We start from the raw sequence: 20,973 nt of genomic DNA, 5'->3' as shown, positions 1-20,973 counted from the left end.
AGGATGGTGAAGGGTAGGGGCCATTTACAGTGGCTATGGAGAAGCAGGGACGGACGCAATAGCTAGTTGGATGCTGTGAAGTCTATGGTGGACCGTATCCAGCAAAGGCCTTCGCTTCTCTCTGCCCCTTTCTGCCCTAGTTAATGGGGACAAACTTTTTGGTAATCTCAGAGAATCACAACATTGCTCAACTTGAGTACATGTGTTCTGAGAAAGGAAGTTTTTTTTGGCAAGGCAGAACTGTTACATGGAGCCAACTTCCCAAACAGATTTTCTTCCATTTTTTTTTTTAAAAGAGTTTACAATGTTAATCTCAATTCCGACTGGATAAACAGCTGTTAATAACTGCCTGCCCCCAGAGGAAGAGGAGGCTTATTCCCCTTCGTCCTCAGAAGGGGTACCTGCCCTGCCCTGCTCTGATCTCTAGTGCTTCCTCATGTTTCTCTTTTGCTTTTTTGTCAAAATTGCTTCAATGAGGATTTTGCCAAGCAGGCTTCATTCCTCCCTTTCTCCTTTGATAGCCTTAAAGAAAAGAGAAAAACAAAACCAAAAAACCCCTGAAACAAAAAACAAACAAACAAAAAACCTGCCCCAGACCCAGGCAGTTGGGCTGTGACTTATGTAAAATGGTTATTTCACGACTGCTATGTTTAAAGAGGAAACTCAAGCACTGAAAACCTCGGAGGAGTCGTAGAACCTCAGACCCTTGGATCTGTAGCCCTGGAGAGGAAATGACCATTTTGGATTCCTTCACACTGAGCTAACTACTCTCTTAAGGGCTAGCTGTGTTCAAGGACACTCTGTTTCTAACGGTATTGCTAATGCGATTACTTACTCCAACCCGCTGGTGTCCTAAACACGGGAGCAAACTTCGCCACTTTTTCCTCTAAGAGGAAGTCCCCTGCAGCCGATTCCTGAGCCAGCCAGCCCCTGGCAGCTTTCTTACTTGTCCATGAGCACCTGCTTTCACAGTGACCTCAGTTCTATATCTCAAGATTCAGACAGTTCTCAAAACAGCTTTTAAAACAAAAAGCAGCTGTTTCCCATCTAGTCTACAGGGGGAAAATTGGGCAGCTTACAGAAATGTTACCCAGAGACTACCACTCTCCAATAACTTTCACACACACACACACACACACACACACACACACACACACACACACACACACGCAGCTCTACTGCAGAGGGGCACTTGTGCAGAAGCTGGGGAAGAGGCGTATGTGAAATGAAAATGTGCAAACTCAGTTCTGTGGCTTTTCACAATACGTCCAATTAGCCGCTTTCAAGGGCATATGGCTATGGTACGACAGCGCTTCCTCTTACTAATATCGGACAGATCTTTTGGCTGCACTCAGCTTTATGGCTCTCAGATGATTTATGGACGGAGTGGAAGCCATAATTAAGCACAACTGTGAATGTCAACCAATTAGATCTGACAGAAAATGTAGCTTCCCGTCTTTCAGTTTTTAGCTCCAAAGCTGAAGTTTTCCTAAACCCTCTTCTTGCTGTGAACCTGGGTTTTGTTTTTTGTTTTTTGTTTTGTTTTTTTTTTTTTTTGGTTTTGTTTCGTTTGTTTGAAACACATGTTTTTTAATCGGCTAAAATACTTGATTTGAAAAATTTACAGCCACAATAAAAGTTAAACTAACACAACAGCCAGGGAATTTGAAGAAATATAAAATGGCCAAGGCCTCAGTTTGGCTTTTAAACGGTGCCAAGCTATACCAGTATTTTCTGTTTTGGTATGAATGACATAACCATATTACTTCATGAACTGCTACTTTAATTCCCAAGGGTGGAAAATTCCATGAGTTAATTTAATCTGGATGTAAAAAAATATATACACACACACGAAAACTCACTCTTCCTGTGGACTCTCATATGCGATGCTCGAACCGATTGCTAACACTGCTGCCCTGTGGGGGAGCAGCTTGGGAGTGGCCTGGGCTACCAGCTGCAAGGCCAGACCCTCAGGGGATTTCCTTGCTGCTCTGCGCATAGAAGCACCTTTCTTTCTTTTGAATTTTTTTGAAACCATGTTTATGCTCTGGCTTCTCCATCATGTCTCTCTGTAACTGCTAGAATCCTGCGTGGACTTTTGCCTGCGTTTAGTCTTCTCCTAGTCTGATTATTTCCTGAGTCTGTAATTCTACCTCATCCTAAACTGAGGTGTGCACTTGTACTACAGGTTGGCTAGGACAGGTTGCCCTGAAATCCTAGACTCTAACATCTCTAAGGAATCCCACTCTGTCCAAAGCTAGCTGAGACACAAGGGAGGAACGAAGGTGTGGGCTTTCAGATGTCCAAGAATGTATGTTTCTTCCTTCAGAAGCATCTGCTGTGAGAAAGTAGAGGCAATACTGACTTTTTTTTATCATTTTATGACTTGAGGATTATTCATATATCAAATTATGGGCAGGTTAGCATTGCTCTCATATTTAATAAACAGTTTGATAACAAGAAGGATGGCTGAGGTATAGAAGCATTTGCTTGCCCTTTCCTCGTCATTTAAGAAGAAAACAGACAACTTTCAAAGTAGGACGAAGCTAGAGGGTTCCTTTGAAGTATGTGTCTCATTTTCACACATGGAAATGGGGAAGAGGGCAAGGTTTTAAAATCCCATTTGCTCACAGCGCATGGCTTCAGGGTGCTCAATAGGGGCAATGGATCTCTTTGCCCCAGGAGCATGGGAAGCAGAGGGTTGGGGTTACACCTCTAAGCAGACGGACCAACAGTTTCCGTGTCACGAGGCCTGAATTTGAATAGAAAACGCTAGGGGAGATCAAAGAGAGTATAGCTAGGGGAACCCACAGAGGTGTCTATGGGCTGGAGTTCTACCTACCGCTCTCCAGGTGGAATGGGTTCACGGTGCAGCAGTCTCGACTGTGGTTGAATTAGGGCAGAACCCAACTGTGGCAGAAGCTGAAGGGTTGAACAAAGAATTCCTAGTTGGGAGAACTTTGTAAAGCTCTTCTTCTCTTTTTGTCTCCTTATTCTTTTTAAGTATGACAGGGATGTTGAAGAAACATCCTTTAATTGAGGCTGCTGTTCTACTCTCAGGAATATTTGATAATCGAGGAGATTATCCTAGACAGGGGAGTTCTAGAGGCAAGGAGCTATCCTGCTTTTAAAAATAAAACTCCCAGGGGTTGGGGATTTAGCTCAGTGGTAGAGCGCTTGCTTGCCTAGGAAGCACAAGGCCCTGGGTTCGGTCCCCAGCTCTGAAAAACAAACAAACAAACAAACAAACAAAAAACTCCCAGTAACGACTCTTCAGTAATGGCTGAATGTTGAAGGTCATGATCCTTGGTGAGATTCTAAGGCAGGCTGTTTAAGTCAGTGTCTACGGGACATGTAAGAGAGCAACGGCCACTTGAACTCAATCTGGTTGAAACAAAACCAAGATCCTCTAGGCAAAGCACATTTCCTCACTTCCAGTGGGTGTTTGCATGCCTGGACTCTTACTACAATAGGGCAGACATTTTATAACAGAAGTGCCATGAACAGAATCAGGGGATAGAACTGTCTGTGACCGAAAACTCCAAGAGCAGGGACCAGTGTGGAGAGTGTTGTCTCGAGCCTTAGGGCGTTTTGGTCCGTGTTCTTTCCTGGCCAGCATTTTTATTGGTGGCTTTGATGTGGACTTTAAAGGCACACATCACATCTGCCAGTGATACAGCTGGCAGAAGATAGAACTGAATGAGGGCGTGAAGTAGCCCTGTAGACTGGAGGCAGAGGGAAGGCGGAAGTGTGAGATTCGAAGGGGTTCTGGACATGTAAAGCACTAAGCACATCAGGGCGGGGTCAGCACCCATGCTTAGTCATGGTTTATAGATTACAGGTTCACTATGTGTCAATGAGACGGGGAAGGTATCAGTATTAGCAAGGAAGATTTGCTAGGCAAACTGAGCAGGATGCAGGGTGAATTAACAAGTCCATGCTAAAAATCCCTTGAGTATCATGTGTGTTTTGAGATTCCATTCGCCAAAAGTTCCTTACAGTGGGAAAGTGGGAATCTTTTGATCAATCTAGAGAGCGTGCAGTATAAACTAACGGGGCTTTTGAGGGGGACCCAGGAGTTTCAGCTGCAGGCTAATATTCGAAGATATAGATGCTGAGTTTAAAGAACAGAAAACGCTGAATTGTCTCCCTACAAACACAAGCTCGTGTGTGTATATCGGATGGACTTGGGAGCAATTCTGTGGGCAGAAAAGAGAGGCAGAATCGGACAGAGGTGAAATTTGCAACCTATTGAGAGAAACAGGCTTTATGAAAGAGGGAAATGATGACCAACATTTTGGCAGATGATTTATAAGGAGATTGGAGTTGAGATGGCCTTTAAGGTCCCTGTGGTTCTGTAGTAATGACTGCACACATGAAGCATGTGCCCAAGCACATGTAGGACTTTATGGACTTAAGGACTGCGAAGACTAAAGGGGCTGATGCCTCTGCTCATCACTTGTCAGGTAAAGTTCCTACTTCCTGTGTCCGCCATGATGACCTGCCAGTCAATGCTATCCCGGCAGCAAAGTGATAGCACTCACTGGGTCCTCTCTGTTATACAGTCCAGTATGAATGACAGAGCTAAATTACTGCTCACTAATGAGAGTCCAGGGACAACTGAAGAGTGTGCTTGAATTCATTACCTAAGCATAAGGAATAGCATGGTCATAAAACCACTCATTGATTTGAAGCTGTTGGGGTACTGGATAAGAGGGGACATGGACTGCATAGGACATGGGGGAAGGGTATTAAGACCAGGGCTACAGGTCAGTAGTAGAACTACTTGCCAAGCATGTATAAGGCCCTGAGTCCAATCTCCAGCTGGTAGAGTTGCTGGCCTGTCTGCTGTTTTTAAGCCTAGCTCAACGATTAACTAGCCAAGCAATCATGGTTGAATCACTTCCCCTTTCTGGGTCTCAGTCTTCAGTGGCAAAACAATGGCAGCAGGCTGGCTTTTGAGCCGTGTTCAGAATCTAAATTCAATGATCCAAACGCAACCATGCAAGAAGTAAGTTGTTTGTCCATGAAGTCTTACGTCCGCTAAGTCCCATCATGCTGCACATAAAGATTGTTGCTTCCTTGATACAAGTTCATTGAATACATTTTTAAACCAGAAATAAAACTCACTGGAAAGAAGGAAGTGGAGCTAAGATTTATATGCATCTGTGGGTTCTAAAGTGTGTTCCACAATCCCACCTTCTCTGAGAGGTACAGTGGAGGGCAAGGAGGGGAAGAGAAGTTTCACAGGGTTCTTCTAGCTCTTAATCAGCCGCAGTTCTTAAGAGATCACTACTGTTAGGTCCTGTGGTATAGGCTTGTAAGCCTAGTGAATGGAGGGGGGCGGGTTGAGAACGGAAGACTGAGAGTTCAAAACCACCCTGAGCTAGAGAGTGAGTTCAAGGCAAACCTGAGTATAATAGAGGAATTCTGCTTCAAATTTAAAAAAAGAAAAAAGCGGGATGAGGGCCAGGGTCATAACTCAGTGGTAGTACACCTAGACAAAGCCGTGGGTTTTATAGGTGTACACACACACACACACACACACACACACACACACACACACACACACACGGCACTTCAGCTAATCATGACACTGCCCCTTCTAGATAAGAGAGTCCCTGTTTTCTTATAGGGTCCAGTGGGCGAGCACACAGCAGTTGGTTTAAAGATAGCGGTTCTTTCTAACTAGCTTGTCAGCCCCCCTGAGACCAGCGACCATAACCGAGCACAGTACCCGACACCAGTTACCACAGCTAAGTGTTCTTGAGATGAACAAGCAGAATTTACTAAAAAGGGAACTGAGAACCACATGGACAATAAATACAGCATCGCTGAGTCTGTCTACAGGTAACCTACAGGGGCGCACACGGGGTCACATGAAGACATGTTTGATGTCTGTTTTTGTTCCATTAAGAGACAATGTGAGGTCATTTGAAAGGGTTCTTTCAGGCCTCATCTGTGAGTATGAATAGCCAATGAGTAGGGAAGAGAACTGGCTTTGGAAGGCTGTTTCTAAAGCGGTTTGCAGGAGAGCAGAAGATTTAAATGCCAGCATTAACCGTGAGATGTGCGTGGACATAGTTAAGATTTCCTAACTAGGTCAGAGACAAACCCAACTGTTTCTTTCTCCTATCCACGGAGTTTTGACTTTGCCAGGGAAGGAGGCTCTTATGGTATGAAACATTACTTGGTGACTTAAAACTATATCCTTAGGGATTCAAGGGGGAAGAGCTTACGACTCTTGGCCACTCGGCATGTATATGGTGACTTAGGAAGGCACTTTGACAAGGATGTTTTACCCTGAGCATGCTAAACCTGCATCCTCCTCCCCACCCTGGAGAGAAGAAAGTTGCTCTGGTCAACCAGACCATAAAATACACACAACCTTCTTCTACCAAGCAACATTTATCAAGATACAAGAGTCACCAACTTCTTCTTTGCGCCAAAACTGAGTTCTGAAAAGGTGTGTTTACAACTTACAGGAAGGGGGTGTGGCAGTAAAACAGAACAGTGAGCTTGGAGTAAGGTCTCCAGGCTTAAATGTAGCCACAGGACTCATCTTGTTTGGATTCGTGAGGCTCGAATCAACAACCCCGACAGCCAACATGGTGCCTGCCCCTCACTGAACTTTAAGGAAGGCCACCTGAGATGCTGTGACCAGAGCCTAGACCAGAGGGGCCAAGTTAGTCTACTCCCTGGGAGGGAGAGCACATATAAAAGGTGGCACTCAAGCACCATACACAGCAGCCAGGACCAGTGAAGGGGCACCTATAAAGGACGCACAGCTATGTGAAGCCGGGTAAGATAACTACCTGGAAGTGTTATGAGTCACTGTGCTATGTGATGGAGTGCTGGGGTGCAGAAAATGACTGTTACAAACAGAAGCAGCGACGGATGGCTTCCTGGAAGAGGAAGGGTTTGTCAGAACTTTGACAATGGGTGAGAAGAGAGAAGTGGACAGGGCGGATGAACTTAGGACATATGCAAACGAAGTACTTGGTGGGGCCGGTTCTGGTAATGCACATACACTGGCCTGGCTGGAAAACCTTTGCATAGTGGAATGGCAAGATGCAAGGCTATTATTGGTAAAGAACCAAGGGTCTTGACTGATGAAGAAGCTATTCTTACAGACAATGGAAATTCCTTCAAAGTTTCTGAGAAAGGAAAAGCAGACAAATATCTAGACATGCTATCTAGAAAGCCCCGCATATCTGCTGCTTGCTCCAGTGGTATAAGCCATATTCAAGCGTGTGTAGGGGGGAAATCCCTTTCATATTATTAATAATTAGTAAATTACCAAAGACCAAGAGAGATATCTTGTGACTCAAAGCTAAGGGCAGTATGTGGGCAAGTGCAGGAGATAACACACTGGCTGGGGCAAGACCGCAGTGCTCCCCACCAGTCAGGCTGCTGGGGAAAGGAAAGCTTCCATGATCTCCCAATGCCTCAGGCCATTTTGTTTTGATATTCAGGAGGCGGGGGGGGGGGGGGTGGGGTGGGAGGAAGAAAGAGGACCAAGGAAGTCAAGACCAGCTAGAGCTGTCTGTTCTTTAATCAGGAGGAATCATGAGGCAGAATTAGGAGATTTGCTCAAGACAAAACCAGCCTTGGGATGAGTCTCAAGTTTCTGCACCTCAGTTCCACTCCAGAACAACAGAGAAAGGTGTGGAGCTGAGAGCCAGTCTCTCTCCAGCCCTTCCTGCCCTGCTTCCTGTACATACCTCCCACCGCTACTTTATTTCCTGCAGCTGGCTAAGGTTTGAAAGCCTGTTTCATGTGTTAACATTCAAATGTGGAAAACATTACCAGCAAGCATCCTCCTTGAACTTTTGTTGTTGTTGTTAGGGGTCGAGGGGATTTTTCTTTTCTTTTTTTCTTTTTTTTTTTTTTGCTTCCTCTCAAAACTTTTTTTTTCTTCAATTGTGGAATGTGTCAAATGGTCAGAGGCTAACTTCACACTGACTAAATTTAAAAATAAAATATTTCCTTTGTTCTTAGGTTTTGGTTTGCGTCGAGAAAAGATTTGCCAATCCAATCTCTTATGCACGTGATGAGCTTGGATTTTTAGGGACATGCTGCATGGTTTCTAGAAAGCGAAGAAGGTGATAAGTCTTCTATTGGAGTCAAAGGGCTTAGGCTGTTGACACCCACATCTCTGGAGTTAGGCCAGGATCTAGCTGGTTCCACAGTCCCTCCTTAGAGTGAGAGGGAACTTTTGTTAAGTCAGGAGAGCTGGCAACTTGGTGTCTTCTATACAGAACCCCAGCAACTATATCCAAGAGGTGTCTGTAATATTGGCCAATAGTTTGCCTCTTTAAAAATTGTTCAGTTCTAGTCTCTCTTTACTTCCCATTGGGGTCAGTTCACCTTCCCCTGTCTAAAAGTAATTCTAGTGGTTTTTTCTCTCTTTTTCTTTTCCCTTTCCCCTTGTCCCATCTCAGAATCAGACTCAGAGAGGCAAACCAAAGGTCAAATAATTCCGAAGAGCATCGATGTGTGGTTTACTACGTTAGAGACATGCGTAGCCTCCATCTGGTATTTAAGAACAAACTACATATTTATGGGAAAGACAGTTTTTACATCAATGTCTTGGGTGCGTGCCGCATCCGGCTTAACATATGCAAAGTGAAACGCGGCTTCAGAAATTAGTCTATTTTTCTCTTGATTGAGAGCAGATATCCATAACTGGTTATAGGGCGCAGATCTGGGTTTTAATAAAGCCAGATTTCTTAATTAAAAGCAGTGTTGTTTAAACACTGCAGTCAGGGGAGGGGAAAAAAAGAAGAAAGCTGTACAAACGAAAACCTCATATTAAATGCATCCCTAGTGTTTAACACATTACCTGAGGCCAGGCTAAATTAAAATCTAGACTTTCCCTATGTAAGCTCTTTAGCGACTGCCAATGAACATTCAAACAATTTTTACTCAGTGATGGATTTTTAGGGTAGAGGTCAAGATAAAGAAAAAAGTAAGGAGAAAAAAAAAGATTTAGCATTGGCATTCAAAAATATCTTTCCACGTTTTAGAAGTGAGTTCATCGCTTCTATTTATAAATGCGAATTTTTTTTTTTTTGGTTTCTAATCGGTTGCAGGTTTCAGTGTTACACTGTGCATGGAGGCACTCTGCATCTTAGTCTTTTAATTAAGAGAAATTGAAGAAGGATACCCCCTATCTCCCCCAAGAAAAGACTGTTGAGCAAGAGCTTGAAAAGTTGCACAAGACTTCACAGTTACTTTGCACTTCCTTTCGGAAACATCCCCAAGTGAGAGAAGCTGCACTGAGAATGGAGAGTGGACTTATACCCAAGCAGTCTGGAAGCCGGACATGGGACAAGCAGGGCAATAGGATGCTTGTCACCAGGTATGTGCAAGGGGCAGAACTACTCAGAAGTCAGCCATAAAGTGAAACTTACATCATTGTCAGCTAATGGTTATCTCTTCATATTTTTCTAATAAACGGTCTCTGACTCCCACAAAAGGCAAATAACACAACTGATTTCTAGCCTCCAACCCCGAGACCGAAAGGCATTATTTTAGTTTCTTAAAGACAAACCAGACCACCGCCATATTTGGAATGCCACTGATGTAGCATGAGCTGGAGTTGTGGGTTTTGATCGAAGTTGTCAAGATGGATAACTGAGATTATGAACATCGACCTAGCAATTTACTAATCCCTGTGTGGGATGAGAACACATGCCCACACGGAATCTTGTGCATGGATGCTCACAGGAGTGTTTGCTTGTTTGCACGTGTCAAAGAGGGAAGGTAGCCATAGGATCTGTCAGCTGGTAAGTGGGAAATGTATCCTGCTTTATGGAATGGCAAAAACAAAAACAAAAAAAAAAAAAAAAAAAAAAAAAACCAACGAAACCATGTTATATGGTAAAACAGATAAACCTTAAAAAAGATAAAGTAAAAGAAGATAATCAAAAAAGGCCAAGGGATAGTTTAATTCCATTTCAACGAAATGTCCAGAATCTACAGGGACAGGAAGTAACTTGGTGACGGGTGTGGGGTGGGTACGAGAAGGGGGGGCAAATAACTGATGGTTGTGTGGTGTTCTCTTTCTTGGTACAAGAGGCAAAACTATTCTAGAATGAGACGTCGTGGTGGTCACACGATCCTGTGCACATCCTAAAACACACTGCATTGTACACTGTCAATAAGAAAGTATCCATATAGTGAATGATTGCTCTAATAAAGGAAGGGATTCTTAAAAAAAACGGTATTTACATTCTAACTCTACAAAAATAGAGTCACTTACCATGAGTGAATGTCTGTTGGCTGAGAGAAGGCCAGTTCCATATCCTGAGCCCAGACTGCCCATTGCTCCATTGTGAGAGGGTCCGATGATCCCATGCATGTCCCCATGGCCACCGGGCACAGCTGTGGATGGGCCCACCGCGTGGTTCCGGAGAACATGAATTGCGTCGTCCAGTCTTTCTAAACGGTCTTCAATTCGGCTCTGCTGTTGGTTGGCAAGTGAAGTGAGATCTGATTTAGTCTGAAATGCACGCACAGGTTACACAAGCAGAATCCTGAGCTGCTACAGACCAGCTTGGGTTTCGGAATATACGCTTCCAATAAAGTCTGTTTCTTTAGAACATTAATAAAAATAAATAATGTTCTTCCTAAAAAAGCTGGTGGAAAATGTTAATGTTAAAGTTACAGTGTGATTTTTTTTTTTATGAACAAAGTAAATTCAATAATTCTTTGAGGGCATTATTATGTTCATATGTATACTGGACTCCATTAGATTGAAAGAGAACTGAGATGTATGTTAACAGAGGAAAACATGCATTGAATTTGAGGAACATTTTGGCAAGCACTGACTGAAGGTCTGAAATATTAGTAGTGGAAAGACAATCTATTTTTGGTTTTTGAATTAAATTTTCTTCAAGTCAGAGAAAGGTAAAGGTTTAAGGGACTTTAAACCCACTTGTCCCTCCCTACTTTTTATCCATTAGCAATATCAACCTTCGTGTATACATGTCGGGAAGGGGCTCAGAAATTGTTACAGCAAAAATATCTTAAAAATTCTGTCACTCAACGTGCTATGAAAGCACAAGGCTAAAAAAAAAAAAAAAAAATAAAGATTTAAGATCAGCATCTACCCAGGACCCAGAGTTGATTTCAAAGGCCATACAGTGGAAGGGAAATCATTTCCTCATGCAATTAAAAGCCAGTCATCCCCCCCACCCCAATTTTAGACATGAGGCTCCTAGTTTTCATCAACTATATAAGGCCTATGCGATAGGTAACAGTGAAGGAAGAACACACAGTTTTGTCTTCATTTTTTACGGTGATTAATATACATCAATTATTGCTTGCCAGTGCACACATTAAAATACACGACCTCATCAATGCGCATTAAACATGTATTCATAGACAGGACAGGAGTGCTCCTTCCTTATAGGCATGAAAAATGAAGCTCAAAAATTAAGTGAATTAATTACTCTGTGTCTTAGAACCAAAAGGTAGTAGTCAGGGTTGGAACCTATCTTCTCTTTTCTGTTTCCTTCCTCCCTCCCTCCCTCCCTCCCTCCCTCCCTCCCTCCCTCCCTCCCTCCCTCCCTCCCTCCTTCTCTCTCTCTCTCTCTCTCTCTCTCTCATTTTCACTCTAGTGCTGTTACTAGAGCTAGCTCTGTTCTTCTTTGGTTTCCAATGCACCGTATAAACAGATGTACCAGTTCTACTGCACGAGAGAAGCAATTTCTAATTATTCTATACTAACCGGAAGAATGTGTGTCTAATGGAGTTAGTCTATGGTACAGAACATTCTGACTTTTGGTGGGCTTGGAAGTTGTATGACATCCCCCAGCCTCCTAGCTCTGCTACTTACTTGACTGAAGAAACCTGACTTTCTCTGAGTCTGCAATTTTTAAGGTATACAAGACAGGATAAAGGCAGATAGTTGGGTCAATGTAAGCATGAAAAGAAACCCTCTATGGGATTGGTGTACTTCCGGTTAACAGTTCCCTGGTGGAGGGAGAGAGATCTCTATTTAGGAATCCCTGTGAGTGTTCAGAAAGTGTGAGGGATCTAAGCTGTGGTCCATAGCTGTGTACCGACCTCTCCAGTTCTACAGCCTGGTTTTGATGGCTAGGGTATGGAGAGCAGCCTGAATGCTTAGAACAACTGAGCTATCTGGATGGAGCCTATAGATGAAAAGAGCTGGGCGGTAGGCAGGTTTGTTCTCTGGGCTGTTGACTTTTTTGGCTAAAATGCACGGCTAGACGATCCAGCTCGTGAAGGAAGAGCACGAGGAAGGAAGGCACTCGTCTCTCCACTTTCATCTGCAGATTTCCCTTTATTTAATGGGTAAGTCGAGAAGGAAGACTGTAGCCCCTAAGTCACAGACAGGCTCGCCTGGGTGGAGATAGGGAAACGCTTGTGTTCTTCAGCGTTTCTTCTCAGCATGTGCAAGAAGAGCAGAAAACTGGATCGTGAGGCCGCACTGGGCTCCCCACCACTTTTGACTCATGGGTGCACACACAGAACCTGCGCTGTGCAGGGCTGTCTGTTTCTTGCATAATTCTTGCCCCACCCACCCTAAGCTGAGGATGATAAAAGTGCCAGACTTTGAATCATCCTGTGAGTATTTAGAACATGAATTAGGCCCATGGAACTGTTCAGCTATTTCCCGTGGAAGAGTAGTCACTTCCTTACAAGTCAAATGGCTGGATTCCTTCCTACAAGAGCCACGGCAGACGGGGACATAAACGGTAAGCCTCTTGCTTGAGGTGAGGAGGAGATGGCCTACTGATACCTGCCTGGTAGGCAGGAAGGAGGAGGACAGCAACTTTGAGTGTCCCAATCACACTTGCGTACCCAATGCTCTGGACTGTTTCCCAAAGAAGTCGGGAGGAGAGAGCTACGCTAAGCTCCCAGGATGATTCTTTGTCTCTTATCAGGCCCTAGGTATCTGGAGCCCTGGCCCTCCATTCCAGGTGCATTTAGGTCACCATCTCCAAACAGAGATGAGCAGCCTAAAGGCACCGGCTCTGACAAGCTGGTGGTCCTAGTGATGACTTCGAGTAGCGCTCCTTGAAAATAAACACCACAGGGCCACAGGAGAAAGGAAAGCCTGGTCAGGAAGTGTCAGATTGGAGAGGCGACATACCAAGGAGTGCAAGGGTCCTTCGTAATTGGGAGATGACGAGGCCTGTCCTCCGTTTCGAGACCAAACAGCTGTGCCTGCTGATGAAAGAAGAAATACAATTAGGGCTGAGCGCACTTAAACCCGCCCATACCGAAAGAGAAGCCATGTTGATTTCTGTCAGTCAACATGATAAATACACTTATCTTCCCAGATGAAAATCTGGAGGCCCAGGGACATCTTTTAAAGGTAAAACATGTAGTCTTTTCATAAGCTGGCTCTCAGTGTCCTGGGACTGCTCTATAAAAAGGAATATTTATTGGGTCTAAGTTTCAGCTAGCAGGACTCCTTTGGGAGATATCTGTCACTGGAGATTGGAAAGTTGTGGTGCTTTCAAGAGTCTGAAGGAGATGGGGGGAGGGCCAGGTCTTTACACGTGTTCAACCAAAACTCCCATGTTGATACCGGAGAACTTTACTCTTGTTTTAGAAATGTCTGTGGGATGAGATAAACCTTTAAACATGTATTTATTTATTATTTATCTTAGAGATTGGGGATCAGGTTCCGTGCTAAGCACATGCTCTGTTCACACTCTTACATGGATCCCCTCAGACACTTCTGGAGCAAATAAGGTTAGTTCACAGCACTTCACTAAAGCAAAAGACACAACACTCCCTAACAGTAAGATCTACAGAGTTTGGTCCAAAGATCCTTTCAGAACATACTCCCTATATCCAACCTATAAAATAAAAATCACTTTTAAATTGGAAACAATTGTAGCATTAATACCCACTATAGAAAACGAATAAAGACTCTAATTCAATAAAAACAAATAACTGTGCTCTCTCAAGATCCTCTGCCCTGGTGCTGCTGGCACGTTTCAAATCCATTCTTCTTGTCTTTTCTGGGTATGCCTGTGTATTTTTATGCTAAACAAAAATAGGATATTTTGTTTAATTACTTTTCTTGACAGAATTTGGACAGAGCCGCTGGTGTGAAAATAGCAATCTGTCCCCTTGTTTATATCTTCATAAAAGTTCTTTCTTTCTAACATGTGGTCTTTCAAAACGCATCACGAGGACTCAAAAAAGTGGCTCCCCTGTGCTTGCTTTGGGCGCCTTCTACCTACAGCAGGTTGCAGAGCCTGAGGCCCTGTGGTGGGTTTCTGCATGCACCTCCCTAACCTTACGTACAGCGCAGCACCAGGAGCATGCGCACCAGGTTCCCGAGCACTCAATGTCTCTGGTTGTAACTGGCACAGCCTTGGCAAATCACCCAGCCCTCCCTCACTTCGGTACACTTGTGCACAGAACCAGGACGTCGGACAGTGGTTGTTCCCACACTTGCAGAGCACGGAAGTAGCCGCTTTGTTTGAAGTGGTGAACGTGGCGTTCCACCTGCTTCCATCCTCCCCTCCCGTTATTGTCTCGGGTCCTTTGTGCTCAATCCTCCCCTGGATTGGGAGCCTGATATTTGAGATGACTTTTTTTTTTTCTTTTCAGAGCCTAAGACTCTGGCGCCAAGACAGAAGAGCACAATCCTGAGCTTTCTTTTCCATTTGCGCGATGGCTGAGGGGGCGGAGGGCGGGTGGTGGTGGTGGTATTCTGTTACCGTCTTAAACCCCCTGCTTCTTCCCGGGTACAGTATGGTCACCCAGAACAGACCGACTTCAGGACCCGGGTGGTCCTCTCACTGGCCTGCTCTCTGAGCTTCCTACACCAGAGAGGCTATAATCCCATCTGGGCTGCCGCCATTGTTTCTGAGCCTCGCACTTTGAAACCCCTTGCTTTCTACGAGGGAACTCATCGGCTTACAGGGAGGCCTGTGAGGGCTGCACACAGGGGACGAACAGAGCAGGACTCAAGGAGACAACGCTTAGGCAGAGCAAATCTGTTCTAAATCCCAGTGAGGTTAGGTACACGTGACAGTTTCGTATGGGAGCCACTTTCCCTTCTTTCCAAGGAACTGATGCACGGAACAAGGTCATGTGACCAAAGAGGGAAAGTAGGTCACTCAAGTGTACCTTGGAAAAGTAAAATGATTTACTCTATAACTGTACCGCTTATAGTCATGTGATTAGAAGCCATACATCATAGTAATTTATTAATTTTAAAGACAAACATCCCTCTTACTTCAGACAGTTACAGAAAAATTCATATACAAAACTGTGCTTTCCTCTAAATATTTCAATGTAGGGAAGAAGGCTCAAATGTCTTGAGGGAAGGGATTCATTTACATAGCCTATATTTAGTAACTTAGTATTAGATATTCATGGCTACATCTACTGTTTTTTGAGAAATCTTATTGGAATATATAATCTGGCTGTTGAACATCTGTATAACTAAAAAGAGTTCAAGGAATGGCTTTTCATCCACTTTTTAAAAAACTGGGTACAAATGCGCCCTCAGATTAAAATCTGTTATCCACCCACTCTGTTTTCCTGTGAGCAGGCTATGTTTCGAGATCTCTATAGGCTCTGGATGTACAGAAGGTGTTTTCTGTCACCTGTTATGGCTGTGAAATAGAGTTCAGAACACAGTACCTGAGAGTGAAGGAGGGGAGCCAACAGGAGTTGAAGGGTTGGAGGAGAAGCTGTTGTTCGTGTGATCAGGAGAATAGATCTTGAAACAGTGGAGAGGAAAAGAGACTCTCATTGATTTTTGAATAAACAGTTTTTAAACAACAAAAAGCATCATGCAGTTCATCCTTAAAAACCCGAGAACCACAAAATGCATGCAACGTCCAACTGTCCTGCCAACGTTCCAAAAGGGAGAATGCAACAGTCACTTCAAGAGTTTCAAAAGAATCACTCTGGTGGTGCATGGCAGTGGGAAAAAGAACCGGGCTCAGCCAGCTTCAAGTCCAATCCCTTTCCCACCCTAACTGGCTGGGTGGCTCTGGGCAAACCAGACGTACTGCTTTCTAATTTTCCTTTCTTCCTCCACAAAAACAAGGGGCTGGGCAGCATTGTGTCTACTCTAATTAGGGCACTGGAGAGCAGGACACAGGAAAGCCCAGGGTAAATAAGTACTTTCCCTTAGAACTCAAGGCTGGTGTTAGTTGGCCTTATTTTATGTCCACCATGGGAGGGTAAAGGCAACCAAAGACACGAATCTGAGGAGAACAAATTTCCTCTTAAAATTATAAATGATTGACGGCGTTGCAAGGGACTGACTTGTCCCTAGGGAGCACTCGGGAATGATTCAACCCCAGCTTGCAGGCAGTGGGTGGGTGGACAGAGCGAAGAATTTAAGTCCCTCAGGTGCCAATGAAGTGACAAGTCCTTCATGAACCTCAGTGGTTGTCATTTCTTTCTCCAAGTAGCTTTTCCAAAACGTCTTGTAACTGACTCTTGAAGAGTGGGTCTTAGCTAGCCAACGGGCATCTATCACACTTTAGAGATGAAAAACTCATAGAAACTCATGTTGAAAACTCTATGAGCCCAGAGGCCCAGAGGGTATCCCCAGGCCCTCACTGAAGGTGGCTAAGCACCAGGGAGACAGGAAGATAAAAAAGGCTAGCCGAAGGAGGTAAAATGGCTTTCCCTGGAAAAGTCTCAGTGATTCTTACTCCCACCCCCTCCCCCCAATCAAAGCTATTTGCATTTATTTTCTAAAATTCCATATGTCCACTTCTGATTAAAGTTCACCCTGCTAGGAGCCGTGCCCACGGAAGTCCAAAGTCAATATTTCCTCACCGAAGCCAGGGCTTTCCCCAGAGCGTCTCCAGTCTGGGAGCTGCCTGCTGCCCCAGTTCCTCTGTTTGCTGCAAAAACAAAAGACAGAATATGAAAACCAGGCAGGGAGACGTCTAACAGTTTTCTATTCTTGGTCCATTTACTCACAATTTAATTGCATTTTTAATGCTAATTACAACACATTAATCTTTAATTAGCATTAATTTGTTTGCTGAGGTAGATGTCAAATATATTCATGTTACTTTTTTTTTTTTTTTTTTTGCAGATAAAATATAAACCTGACACCTTGGTTTGAAGAAAAAGTGTTTCCTCTGCCATTACGTCCCCCACCCCCATGTTGCTGACGAGAAGTTACTGGTGACAGGTACCAAGCCAGCCCTGGTGGTCATCATCATTAAGAGAGGTGTGACACTTACAGGACCTTAAAAGTCTTCAAAGATCAATGTATCTTTATATATAATTGAATTATCTTCACGAATAACTTATACCTAGTGTCAAAGAAAGAAAAAGTTGATAGACAGGAAACGGGGGCTTGTATCTCAGTGCCACACAGTGGTCTTGCTAATGAGAGAAAGAATGTTTTTATTATTCTATGTATCCCCTTTCCATATATGAATGAAAGGTGTCGTTAATAATAACACATATGTTCCAGCGTATAACACAGTCAACTCCTTTGCTGAGGATAAGGAGCCATTCAACTATTTAGTGAAAATGGACCGGGTGGTGTTGAGAGCTGTTCATTGAGACATTGACTGGACTTGGGGAGTTTTGCCCTTACCAATCACCTCGACACTAACATACAGACTTAAGGGTAGTCTATTAATGTGATATGGGAGTTGCTTTTCACTGTTGACTGGAATAGAAAAGGAGACATGGAGTCAATCCATGAATTCAAGCCAAGTTTCACCATACGCTATAAAGACAGTGAAATCCCTCAGTCTGTTTCTTGAACAGGGGACCCTTTTAGCTAAGTGACCTGTATCATCTCCTTTCACACTCAAGGATGCGGTGGGGCATGACACTCCAGACGTCAGATCCACAGTTTCTCTGGGTCCTGCCTTCATTTCTGGGTCTCTGCTTACTGTAGCTTAGGTATGATTGTTACTGTCATAGATTTGCATGCTGGGTGTATCGGTTCAATAAGCTCTTCTATAGGCTTTCTTGACAACTGAGCCTACCCCCTCCAACTCATTTGCTCATTCCTGGAACACTGAAGAGGGCCACCTGTGTCCCAAAGCAAACACGATTACCTTCAGAGAAACAAACCTCTTCTTTCCCCTGTTACTAATGAATGGTGTACATAAGTTATCTGAACACACTAGATTACAGGTATGGACAAATTCTCAGAATGTGTATCTGGCATTAGACTTAGATACATAAGAGAGAGCACCTTAGGAAGGTATCAAGTGCATTAAATATTTAAGACAAAAAAGAAAAACCCCTGAAATTCTTTCCAGTATGAAAATGGGAATTTCTATATTAAAGGGTTTTAGAAACAACTGAAGATGGTTCTAAAAGGACTGTGATGATTTTCAGCGGATACAGAGCATCCTATCGTCCTATCAACGTGTTTCCCCCTCTCTGTGGGAGCAACTCTTGTTTTCCTATCAAGCAATATCATCTGTTCATTACTTTATGCTTAAGTGGCGACTGCAGTTAAAAGAATCCATGCTGTGTGCCTGACTCTTACACGGATCTTCACCAAGCGAATGTTCAGAGAAACGCTGGTTAAAAAGAAAACAAACCCACAGTTACTGACCAAGGATCCAAACAAAAAGAACAAAAGCTTATCAATTAAAAGAGATCACCCACAGTCGTAGCTTTCAGGAGACTGACTCTTCTTTTGAACAATTTGAAAATGGAAATTGTAAATTAAAATCGATCACTGCAACCATCCAATTTCAAGATACAAATCAGGAAGACCCACAAAACCACCGAACGCATTTTAAGAATATCCACAAAGTAAATTATGCATAGCGTAAAAAATCATACTTTTTAAAGAAAGGATATTTTAGTGTGATTTAACAAAGTTTTTAGACCTGTTTATTTTACTATTTGACGTGTCTGAGTCTTCTGTCTCTATGGTGTGCGTGTGTACCACATGTGTGCCCGATACCCGGGAAGCTCTGGGTCTCCTGGGACTGGAGTTGCAAATGGCTGTGAGCCATCGTATAGGGTCTGAGAACTGAATCTGGGTCTTCACAAGAACAAGAAGGGCTCAATGCTGAGCCAACTCTCCAGCCCCAGTGCGATTGTTTTTTTGTTTTTGTTTTAAAGCATTGAGCCTTTTAAACTAAGCTATTAGTGTCTTCTTTATACAAAGAGATATTAAGACCTAGGAAGCTGAATTGAAAATAGAATCAAGTCCTTACCTCATCTGGTCATAAAAATGTTTCAGAAAACTACAAAGGCTATTCATGTAAGCCACTGATAAGAACAGACTTTTTTTTAAACTCAAAGCCATTTTACCTTGCAAGAGCTGAACAGCCCAACCCAAAGGCGTACATTTCAAAGCAGTTTGCTGGGGCCAGTCTACTCTTTCACTTGGGCATATCTTTTGTTCAGTTCCAGGAAACACGGAGGGGACACATTTTCAACACAAGATTGGTCATCTCTTAAAGATGTCTCTCTCTGTTTGTGTGACCAATATACAAACGGACGCACGGCATTAGAAAGGAGATATGTTTTTAATTCTCAAATGGTTTAATATTTGGTTTTGGTACTGGAAAGTGGGTCACGCTTAGCAAAACACATATCAAATCCACCTTTCAGGCTCCAGTATATTAGGACTTCATTACTATTTTAGTACCTGGGTTTTGTCCATGTATATTGTTAGGAATCACTGATGTTCATGTCATAGAAACAAATTTGAAACCTGTTGTCTTTATGTGTGCTAGTTTATTTTACTTGGGTTCTAATCGATTTCTTTTGCTCAACAGAAAAAACAAAACAAAACAAAACAAAAACCCAAAAACCAAAAAACAACCCCACCGAAACACACACACACACAAAGAAAGTCCAAAATCAAAACAGAGGAAAACACACACACACAAAATAGCCTGTAAGTAGAGGCATAACATAAATATGAATGCGAGATGAGCAATTATGAAAAGCTCTGTAATTTTGGAGGAGCGTTTGATAACTGCTAGCCACGCAAGTATTGTTGGGAGGGCTCAAACACAGGTGCTGTTGTTGGCGAGATGAAACACACACGAAGGTTTCATATCCTGTGCTCAGTGTTGGACCACCCTCCATGAGTGTCCGCTTTGGGGAAAATGGTGATTCCCATCGCAACACACCCCAAACAGAATACCAGGACAAGTGGTGTCTGGGGATCAGCTCTGAAAACCAGAATCTGGAAAATATGTTTCCCCTTTACTGCACACCCGTAACTTGCGGCAGGGAAGAGAGGACATCAAAGGACGGGGGAAGTACAAGTCGGTGTGTTCTCCAGACAAGCACTGCCTTAAGACGAGGCTCTTCTGAAGTGTGTTCAGTGACCCTGAGAGGCATGGCAACGTCCTGAGTTTGTCCACAAAGATGACTTTAAATGGAACGTTGCCAATGCTCCTCCAAGACTCTTTCTGAAGACTCCCCGACATGGGGCGTGATGTACTAACTCTGTGTGGGAAGGGCTCCAGGCATACATGGGGGAAGGTGGACCTCCTGACAGGAAATGGGGTGCAGGAAATGGGGGAGAGGCTTGAATCAAACCCATTTATTGCTCTCCATTGGTGGTCCTTGCAGACCGGAAGCTGGATAAAGTGAATCTTTACTCTTCAGTCCATGCCTGGTCATCACCCAAGTTCATCTGAAGGCTCGAGATCCTCATAAAACACAGGCTGGATAGTGTGTGATTAGCTTAATAATAATAAAAAAGAATTACTATGAAACCGAGCTCTCTAGGGAAAAAGGACGACGTTTCTACTAGAAAGCCACATCCCAACATGCTTTATGTCACACAAACACGTCAGGGGGAGTGAAAGTTGTAAGCCAGATTAATTCATGAACCAGATAGATATTTCAGAGTAATCTTTAACATATGGGGCATTAAATCACACTGACTGGCCTGTTCCTTCAACACTACTTGGTTTGAGGTTTAAAAACATGGGAAATAGCATCTTTCTTCTGCACTTAAAGACTAATAAAACAATAGTGGGCATTGTAAAACAT

General features: G+C 43.5%; 1 protein-coding gene across 61 annotated transcripts in view; it reads right to left on the bottom strand.

Moving 5' to 3' along the window:
- Positions 1-20,973, bottom strand: part of Tcf4 (transcription factor 4) — a 345,898-nt gene that overhangs the window by 21,187 nt on the left and 303,738 nt on the right. For 24 of the 61 annotated variants that reach the window (NM_001437098.1, NM_001437100.1, NM_001437069.1 and 21 more), the window contains 4 exon segments: positions 10,268-10,471; positions 13,127-13,203; positions 15,646-15,724; positions 16,801-16,868. In NM_001437098.1, coding sequence (NP_001424027.1) covers positions 10,268-10,471; positions 13,127-13,203; positions 15,646-15,724; positions 16,801-16,868 — 428 coding nt within the window. 61 annotated transcript variants of the gene reach the window in all.

This window comes from Rattus norvegicus, chromosome 18, assembly GCF_021556685.1.
Source record: "Rattus norvegicus strain SHRSP/BbbUtx chromosome 18, alternate assembly SHRSP_T2T, whole genome shotgun sequence".
NCBI lineage: Eukaryota > Metazoa > Chordata > Mammalia > Rodentia > Muridae > Rattus > Rattus norvegicus.
Note: the sequence above shows the minus strand (reverse complement) of the source record. Positions and strands in the feature narration are given on the sequence as shown.